The 9818-nt window shown below is 47.9% G+C and overlaps 1 protein-coding gene across 11 annotated transcripts; it reads right to left on the minus strand.

The window, feature by feature from the left end:
- Nucleotides 1-1914: 1914 nt before the first annotated feature.
- ATP5PD (ATP synthase peripheral stalk subunit d) lies at nt 1915-9739 on the minus strand. Of its 11 annotated transcripts, none has more exons than XM_081027186.1 (8): nt 9524-9672; nt 9145-9209; nt 8028-8083; nt 7823-7953; nt 7447-7543; nt 6113-6184; nt 5290-5352; nt 4955-5162 (listed from the first exon to the last, which is right to left on the minus strand). In XM_081027186.1, the coding sequence occupies exons 4-8, from the start codon at nt 7942-7944 to the stop codon at nt 5031-5033; spliced, it is 486 nt and encodes a 161-aa protein (XP_080883312.1). In that variant the 5' UTR covers nt 7945-7953; nt 8028-8083; nt 9145-9209; nt 9524-9672; the 3' UTR covers nt 4955-5030. The 11 variants fall into 11 exon arrangements, with proteins under 11 accessions (XP_080883305.1, XP_080883312.1, XP_080883315.1 ...); XM_081027189.1 differs by lacking the exon at nt 9145-9209 and adding an exon at nt 8532-8623 and having other exon boundaries at nt 9524-9665; XM_081027187.1 differs by adding an exon at nt 8532-8623 and having other exon boundaries at nt 9145-9665.
- Nucleotides 9740-9818: the final 79 nt, after the last annotated feature.

The raw sequence follows: 9818 nt of genomic DNA on the forward strand, positions 1-9818 counted from the left end.
GGGGAGGGTGGTTGGTTGGTGAGGATGGTTTTACCTGCGAGGAGTTGCTGATGCCAGGACAGGGAATGGAGCCCCAGGGCTGGGGTCTGGGAGCAGTTGGGAGGTGCAGGATGGAGGGGGACAAGTGGAGTTTTGGGAATGGATGGGAGGATGAGGCAAAGCAGAACCCAGGGAGGCTCTGGCGGGAAAACCAGAGAAGGCATTCTTGTGGGTTGACCCTGAGCAACGTGCTGAAGCCTGAGGCCCTCAGAAGACAATGGTGGCGTGTGAAGGGGCCTGGAAAAGCATTCAAGACACGAGGGGAACGAGAGAGAGAAACAGAAGGGGCTGGGAGACAGAGAGGAGAGCACAGGGGTCGGACCCACCCTTTAAAAAAGCTGAGGCAAAAGAATGAACTTAGGTGAATCTCAAAGACACAATGTTGAGCAAAAGAGGCCAGAGTACCGAAGAGTATGATTCCATTTATATGTATTAAGTTGGTGCAAAAGTAATTGCGGTTTAAAAGGTTAAAAATTGCAAAAATCGCAATTATTTTTGCACCAACCTAATAGTTCAAAACAAGGCAAAACTGCTTATGGTAACAGAAGCCAGGGAAGTACTTGGGGGAGGTGGTGATTGACTGGAGTGAGGCACAAGGGAGCCCAGCCTTCTGGGGTACTGGGAATGTTCTGTACCTCATCCAGTTGTCACTTGTGACCTGTACATTTCACTGCATGAATGTTACACTTCAACAGGCAGACTGATTAACTTCAAGGAGGGCATCCTCAAGGCAGGAGATGAGCCAGGTGGGTTAAACCCTTCCGAATTGGTGAAGTGAATGGGGGAAGAAGGGGGGGTTTCTGCAGACTCTACATGTTAGAGAGAGAAACAAGGAGGGGTCCAAGATCCCTGGGATCCCTGTGCCCTGGGATCCGGGGGACGGGCAGGCAAGGTCTCCTGCTGCCCTGGGCTGCAGCGTCTGGTCTACGTCTCTCAGATGTGCATGGATTCTAATAGTGGATTTTAAATGTATGTCAGTTGAAAAATGTGCTTATTCTTGATTTGTATTACTACTTTTCTATGTTTTTTAAGGTGAAAATATTGGGGTGAATCTATTTGGCTGATATATTTATTTTCTATATATTATACATTTGTACATGTAATACATTGTATATATAAAATGTATTATAATGTTAGAGACCGTGTTTCCCCGAAAATAAGACCTAGCGGACAATCAGCTCTAATGCGTCTTTAGGAGCAAAAATTAAAATAAGACCTGGAGTCCTACTGCCTACTAGGGAAAAAGATGCTGCCTGTGCGAGCCGCAGGCCCCAGTGGCCTAATGGATAAGGCACTGGCCTCCTAAGCCAGGGATTGTGGGTTCGAGTCCCACCTGGGGTAGAGGTGACCTTTTTGGCACACTGGAAAATCCACTCCGCTGCAGTTCGATGGTATCAAAGACCCCCGAATGCGCTGGATCCCGTAGGCGGAAGACAGGATTCGCTGAACGGCACGCCCCTTCCCCCCAAGTTTGTACAGCTTACAGGCCGACGTTAGAGCGCAGGATTTGTCATGCAGGCTTAGGGTGCAGGGTGTGCCAGGGCCGCGAGATGTGAACCAGGGCCCGGGATACAAGTCGCGCAGACTCCCTGATCACACACAAGGCCCCCGCGGGAAGACGGCCAGGGCTAGGGAGGCGGCACAGAGCCCAGGGCTCCCTGTGCAGCCCCGGGCTGCGTGGCCCCGCACCAAAAATGACCGTGGTGGGAGCCCACGCGCACCACCCCAGGTGGGACTCGAACCCACAATCCCTGGCTTAGGAGGCCAGTGCCTTATCCATTAGGCCACTGGGGCACGACAGGGTTACTGCTCCACGTGGTCCCTGATAACGCGCAGCCGCGCGCACTCAGCCCTCGCGTTCCCGGCAGGAGAACGGCTGGACCGCGTACCCGGCGCCCAGGAAGTAGTACGATCCTGGGAGCCCGCGGACAACCAGAGGGTCCACCCGCCATGCTACGTGAAACGCTGGGCTGCAAGGCGAGGGGACTGGGCCGTGCCCGCTGACACCCAAGGGCGCCCGGCGGCTGGCAGGCCGTGGAGGAGCGGGCTCCGGAAGGCGAGGACGAGGCGGGAGAGCGCTGCGCTACGGACCCGCGAAAGAAGCCGAGGGATTTCACAGAAAGGCGCGAGGCACTCGCTCAAAATGAGGCCGACTACGAAGGGACGCGAACAACCTCCTCCTCCCCAGTCGCACGCCTTATTTGTTGGGCCACGCGTCAGGTGACTTCCTCTCGGAGGTGGCGGCGCCAGCGACCCGGAGCGGGAGGGTCGCGCGTGCTGGGCCACAGGGTGCGCGATGTGTGCGGAGAAGGCGGAGCCGGGGTGCAGGCTCTAAGGCCGGCGTGGGCGCTGCTGCGTCTATAGACCCCTAAGGAAGCATCGCGGTGTCCCCGGGCACGCAGGGGTCCGCGTGGGTCAATAAACAAGGCCTCGAACCTCGGATCAGGAGATTGACGGTCTGAGTCCCTCCGTGACGGAGGCAACCGAAGCCCAGACCCCTTCCCTCGCCCCAGACGGGAAGCCTCCAGACCCTACCCATACGGTGTCCCCCTCACCCGAAATGGGGACCTTGGACCCTTCCCAATAGGGACGCTACATCTGGGAGCTTCCGGGTTTGACGTCATCACGGTGCCACAATTCAAGAGGCACATGGTTCGGCGCTGGTCGCGCGAAACCCCAGTGGCCTAATGGCTAAAGCTCTGGCCTCCTAATGCAGGGGTGGGGAGATCGAGTCCCCCCTGGAGTCAAGTGATTTAAACGTGCAGTACTGTGTCTATACCACTGGCAATGTGTAAAACAGGGGGGACTTTTTAATAGTATTTTGTGTGTGTGTATGTCTCGGCTGCAATTAATTTGCCCTTCCTTTTTAATCCAATTGGACTACACTTTGAAAGGAAAACCGATATGAGGGCAAATGGGGCCGCACTTCATGTTGCCTCTGAATTGGTATCCATTCATCTCGTGAAAATAACTGCAAGCTACAAATCCTCTTGCAAAGGAAGCCAGTACATTTTGTGAGTCCACCACTATCAAGTTAAAAGCAGGACAACTGCAGCCCGTTACTCCCTGCCCCCCAAGCTTCCCACAGGAATGGGCAGGGGTGGTAGAGGTGCCGCCCAACTGCATGCCATCAACCCCACTGTGATGAGAAACTATTGAGCAGTCAGAGGGCTCTGGGTAGGGAACAGCAAAAGTGTCACTGGTAATTTCGTCACCTTCAGAGGACTTCTTTAATGATTTGGCTGATACACCTTCTACCTCATACAGTTGTTGTGAGGAGTAAATGAGATATTTATGTAAAGTGATTAGAACAGTTCCTGGAACATAATATGTGGTCTATAATTCATGATCACTTACTAACATACTAGCTTGCCCTATTATTCAAGGTTTATGTGTGATAATCTCCTAGCTAAATGCATGTAAACCCTGAAGGCTCACATTTCTTCTCTTCCATGCATCGTGAATTCAGATTGACTCTAGGAAATGGCAAGCAAAGTGCAAAGGCCTGGGCAATAGAAATATAGTGCTGGCACTCAACAAAGAATCTTCTAGAAACCTCTAGATCTTCTTTATCTTCTGGGGTTAGGAGCTGGTATAGCAAATGCCTGATGGTAAGGGTGGTGTGGGAGGTGCAGCTAACAATTCGCTGTGGCTGGAACAGGGAAAGAACTGTGTACCAACAGAGAATCCCACAGCCATGCAGGCTGGGGAAGGAGACTGCATCTGATCTTGTGGCCAGTGAGAATCCACCGGAGGGTTTTAAGTAGAGGAGTAAAATGCCCATATTTGCGTTTTGAAGATTCCCGTGACAGCAACGTAAAGAATGGTTTGGAGGTGGGTGACAGTCCAGACAGTGAGACAGCTTAGGGAGAGACGTACTCATGTGGCTTAGAGAGGAATCAATTACCTTGAATGTAAATAGAACAGTGACACGAGAAGATAGATTCAGGAAATGGAATCTGTAGGACATAGTACCTGACCTGACCTCTGTGGCATCAGGGAGACGAGGAGCCCAAGATGGTGCCCAGGATTTGGGAGACAGTGGTGTCACACTTGGGGACAGGTGGGGATGGGATGAGTACGGGGCTTAAGTCAAAGATAACTGTAGGCTCCCCAGTGCCTGCTTTATTTTCCCCCAAATCCACCTACTTTTTCATCATAGTTTCTAGTGTCTGCTTTGGTGTTATGCTTAGAGAAACTCTCCCACCTGGAGATTATACAAATATTCACCTACAATTTTTCCTGCTGTTTCTTGTTGAATATTTTTTAACACTTAAATCTGTAACTGAAATTTATTCTGATTTTTAGTGTAAAAGGATGTTCTTACTGTTATACAAATATTTAAGCACTGACACCAGTGTCTTTCCCCCTTGATTCAAAATGCTACTTGATTATACAGCGAATACTTAAATGCATATAGTTATGGACTTTTCAGAACATTCTGTTGTTCCACTGACCTAATTTTTTTTAGCTTTTTGTGATACTTAATGTGAGAGTACTAATTTATAATGCTGTAACAGGTCTTAACTTCGTGACAAAATTTTCTTTCCTGCCACATGTATGCTGAAGAGCTGAAGCACAGAAAAGCAGATCCCTGCTGCTACTCGCCCTGCTGTTCCACCCACAATTTCAACCACCTACTGGCCAAGTAGAAGGAAGCACTCCCTCGCAACCAGTGGTCTGAAAGCAGTCGAAGTTCAAGGGAACAGGTGATTCCACTTCACCACATACCAGTGACATACTGCATTTGTAAGATTTCAGCAGCTCTGAGGGCTCGGTAATTGGCTCCTATACATCCTAATCATTAGACCACTGGACCAGCACACACCTGGAGGCTCCCCTTTTCATTTTAACAAAAAGCCCACTTCCAGTGAGGTCACTTCAGGGGTGTAAGTATCTCAACCACAAAGGAGCACACACACAGCACTAGGTAATTAGTTTTAATGTTGAGTTTATAATACGAGGGCCAGAGCTTTCTCCCCGACTCAAGTTTATAAATTCTCAATTGGTTTGTGAGGCCAGTAGGGATACTTCTTCTTGTCTAACTTGGTTTCTGGGAAGACTTCATTCAAATCCTCAATGGTCATCTGATCGAATGGAATTATGTTCCTCAACTTCTCCAGCTGGAAGGAGGGGAAATGCGTTAAGGTAAATAAGGCTGGAGAGATGCACACAAGAAGCCCGGGCAGGTTACTGCCACTAGGTGCAGGGGAGAAAACATTGCAGGCAGCGGCCAAGGCACTCCCTCACCTCTTTCTCGTACTGCTCAATCCTGGTCTTCGACATAGACAGAAACTCAGCACAACTTTTCACCTTTAAGAGAAGGAAACAATTCAATTTTGAGGCCAAGCTGTCTTGTCCTGACCCCAAGGCTCCCGTGGTAGGCGAAGTCCCAGACCAGCCCACTCTTCCCCTACCACTCTCTAGAGAATACATGGCCACCCTGACTACTGTGGGGAGCTCGCTTTAGGAGGCAAACTACAGCTTTTCCTAAACACACAAAGAAGCCCGTACAGGAGAACCAGCTTATGATGGCAGAACCGGGGTTCTTCAGCAAGTTACTCGTCCCAGCAACCTGCAAAATGCCTGTTTCATAGGGGCCGGTTAAAGTACAGTCAAGAGCAGCCGCCTGACTACCAAGCCAAACTTCTTCCGTGGGGCCATCTCAGCTCCCACATCTGGCCTCCGTACCGCCAAGCAAACAGCCTGGTATGTGAATACTACCACGCATGATTTCCGGACCCACCCCCAACTCCTGCACTATTTTTTAACAGCTTTGTTGAGGTACAATAAAACGTTCCATATTTAAAGGGTACCACTCCAGCAGTTCTGATGTGCGTATCCACCTTTGAAACAAATCACCACCACAACCAAGAGTGAACAGATGTATCAGCCCCCCTGCCCCCATTCCTAGGCAACTACTGATGGGCTGTCACCACAGATTAGTTGCGTTTTCTAGAATTTCCTTTTATTGCTCCTTTTAGTTCACTCTACCTCCATCTAACGACTACAAAATATAGAACCGTCAGGAATTAAGAGACTATTAGACAAAGTAAGAATCTCAGCTACTTACATCTTCTTTTTCTTCTGCATCTACCAGGTTACTGTATTTATCCTCCGGCACGGGAACCTTCAGTGCATTAAACTGCAAACACAGGGACAGTGAGTTGTCATCAACACCCCCAGGAGCCCAAACAGAGGGCTCAAAGCTGCTAATCCTCATAGATCATATAAAAACACATCTCCCTTCCCAGAGGAAACCAGTACGAACCTAGGGTGTTGCAGTGGAAAGAAAATTAGACCGGAAAAAAAACGGGCTCAAGGTTCTTCTCAGTCCTGTCACTAACTAACGAGACCTGGCACATTCTTTATTACGACGAGCTTCAGTTTATCATCTGAAAAGGACAGGTGGACCGGATGGCCTCGAAAATGGCCTTTTAGAACCTTGTAGTTCTAACCTTATGACCCAGCAATTCCTCTTAGATATCTATCCAGAGAAATCCAAAACTCTAATTTGAAAAACATCGATGTACCCCTATGTTCATTGCAGCACTATTCATAATAGCCAAGACATGGAAACAACCGAAATGCCCATTGGTAGACGACTGGATTAGGAAACGGTGGTACATTTATACAATGGAGTATTACTCGGCCATAAAAAAGAATGAAATCTTACCATTTGCAACGATACGGATGGACCTAGAGAACGTTATATTAAGTGCAATAAGTCAGACGGAGAAAGATAAGTACCATGTGATCTCACTTATATGTGGATTCTAAAGAATAGAATAAATGAGTAAACTAATCAGGGAAAAACCCCACAACTTGTAGTTCTAAAGAAGTTTTGATTTCTTTTAAATGAAACCCTAGTGGACTTGGTGGAAGTAATGTTTGCATAACGGAGACGGAGATGTTCTCCTGAGAAGATTGCTTTGTGTTATACCCCAGCATTTAGCACTGTACCTTGCACAAAGTAGGCCTTTGATAGGTGGGCAAGAAATTACAGCTCTAAGAGCCAGTAAAAGGAAGAAAACAGTAAAAGGGAAGAAAAGATATTCGTTTGTTCCTAATGGAGACAGGTGGGGGACTAAGAAATAATTCAGCAAGAGCTGGATGGAAACATTTAACTGGACAGCCATCTGGCTCCCTGATTAAGGCTATACTATACTGTTTCTTTGGATAAAAACTCACTGAATGAACACACTTTGAATTTTCTGCATGCATTTATCATTTAAATTTACCAACACAAGACCTTCGGCAATACCAATGTCTTCTGAGCTTCCCTTGGGATCTGAGTGGTAATACTACCCTTCTTTCCTCACTCTCACCCTGCACATGTAATTATTACCATCCTACAACCCACCCATAAGCCACGTTCCAACACCACTGCTGTAGCTGAAGTCTCACCTTCTTCTCAAAGTCATCTACCAAGCCGGCCTTCGCAACATTGGCCTTGTAGTAAGCCCAGTCAATAGCAGGTGGTTTCTCAGGTAGAGTGGCCAACCTGCTCACACGGAAAAGCAGAAGAGTGCTTTATGAGTGGCAGAAAATTCACACAGTAATTTCCCTGTTCCTTATTCCTATGGCCTGGAGCTACCATCACACTTTTCTCTAACAGGGAGCTCATAGGAATGCAAAAAATTACTTTCATTTGGAAAACACACGGGTTTCTTTACGCTTGCTGTCACAAGAGCATTAGAAATTTCATACATCATTCTAAAGCACTGTTTTGTTTCCACATTCAATGACAAGTTAAGAGGCGCCCTCTCAGAAGGGTACTGACCTGGAGGTGAGGGTCTCATTCCAGGATTTCAGGGAGTTAGCAATGGCCTTCTGGTTTCGGGGTATTATCTCCCCAAAAGCCACCCAGTCAATGGCTTTTAGAGCAAGTTTTCGCCCAGCCATCTTGAGATCCTGGAAGATAAAATAGGTCAGATTAAAACAGGGCTCTTGGAGAGAATCTTCTAAAGGTCATCTTAGAAACTTACAAGTCTTTAAGAAACAGATCCGCATCCTCTCAGCGCTTGGTGGCTATGTTTATCAACTAAAGAAATTAAGATTATTAAATCAGAAAAGGAGGACAGTTTAGCTTTTCAAATTCAAGGTTTGCAACCTGGCATATAAATATATTCTCTCCCCCTAAATGGTCCTCCCTCTATTTCCCAATTCCTAAGTCATCCTTAAAAGTCCAGTGCTTGTTCATGTACCTACAGAAAAATCGCTAAATACTCACGCATTAAAAAAGTTAATTATAAAAGTTAATAATTTAAATACATTTCCATTCAGATCGTGTTTTTTTTTTTTTTACTAAATTTATTGGGGTGACAATTGTTAGTAAATTTACATAGATTTCAGGTATACAATTCTGTATTACATCGTCTATAAATCCCATTGTGTGTTCACCACCCAGAGTCAGTTCTCCTTCCATCACCATACATTTGAAGATCGTGTTTTATTAACTGATTCTTCAGTGCCCAGAACCTGACACATACCTAAGTTTCAACAGGGATTAAACAGAGCAGGCTCTAGGCCAGAAGGTCCTCATCTGACAAATGGGGACATCAGCCCTGCTTCCATCAGAAAGCTGTTAAAAGTACCAAATGAAACAGTGCTCATCAATTGGCTCTGTGTCTATACAAACTTAATGGGCTCTTTACTTCCTCCCGATCAGACTGGTAACACAGCTGCAGTTCTTATTCATGTCTGATTGTTCCCCTCCGCACCAGCACATACTTAGTAGCAACACCCTTCTAAGAGGTAGTCAATACATATGTGAATGTGAGAGACGACGGAGAGCGACTACAGCTGTTTTTTTTTAAACCAACATAGACTACAGTAAAACAGTTAACTTTAAATGAGATCCGTGCCAGACATTCGGAGAAAGACTGAAATGTCAAACGTCTTTACAAGCTACGGGGTGGATCACAAGGGAGGGGGAAGAAATCTTCCGTAGGACCTTAAAAAAAGAAAAAACAGCTTGTCCAACAGCTGGCGCTTCCTTTCCTGCCCTCTCGGAGCGCTTGTTTCCTGGAATGGGGGTGAGGGGCTGGTGACTTTTAAAGACGCCAGAGAAACAAACGCCCTTACGGAGACCTTCTCACGTACCGGTAACAGGAAACCTTCATAAATGAAGGGATTTTGCCTTTTATTTACTGCTGAATCCTCAGCACCTAGAAAAAAGTCAGGCACACAGGAGGTGCTCAATGAATAGTTTTTGAAGGGATAAATGAACCCTGTGCTTGAGAAGCTCTGGACGCTCGAATGCCGGGACGCGGGGGGAGCGGGGAGACATCAAGCTGTACGATCTCCGGGTAACCCTTCTCGAGCCACCACACCGGCCTACTGAAGTCGGCCGCACTGGACGACACCAAGATGGTGGGAGCGTCTAACTTAAAAGCGGCCCAGGTTACAGCCGGGACCCCGCGACTTCGCGCGCGGGGGAGGGGAGAGGGAGTACGGAGCAAAGCGGCAGCAGCAGCTATACCCGGGGCACTCTGTCAGTGGAGCAACCGGAGGGCCTGGCGTCCTTGACAGGGTTGCAACGAGGGTCAGCGCGAAGTTTGGAAGCGAAAGAGCAGAGGAACCCACTGGCGTCGGACGCAACCTCCCAAACCCCACTCACCTTCACCGACCCCGGCGGCCCACAGTTCACAGCAGCAAGTAACGGAAGTGGGTCACCGGAAACCTCCCTTCAGCCAACCCCAAGTCCAAAGGGGCGAGCCAGGCTTTGCAGCTCAGCCAATAGAGATGAAGTCTAGTTCCGGAAGTCCCGCCCCCGA

This window comes from Rhinolophus hipposideros, assembly GCF_964194185.1.
Source record: "Rhinolophus hipposideros genome assembly, chromosome: 20".
Classification (NCBI taxonomy): domain Eukaryota; kingdom Metazoa; phylum Chordata; class Mammalia; order Chiroptera; family Rhinolophidae; genus Rhinolophus; species Rhinolophus hipposideros.

Bases quoted from the DNA above. Each gene is read 5' to 3' on its own strand.
- ATP5PD (XM_081027179.1), bottom strand. From the start codon at position 7,944: ATGGCTGGGCGAAAACTTGCTCTAAAAGCCATTGACTGGGTGGCTTTT. The intron at 6,185-7,446 runs GTGAGACTTCAG...CTGTGTTTGCAG, and splicing joins TAGATGACTTTGAGAAGAAG to TTTAATGCACTGAAGGTTCC. The intron at 5,163-5,289 runs GTGAGGGAGTGC...CCCTCCTTCCAG, and splicing joins TTGAGCAGTACGAGAAAGAG to CTGGAGAAGTTGAGGAACAT.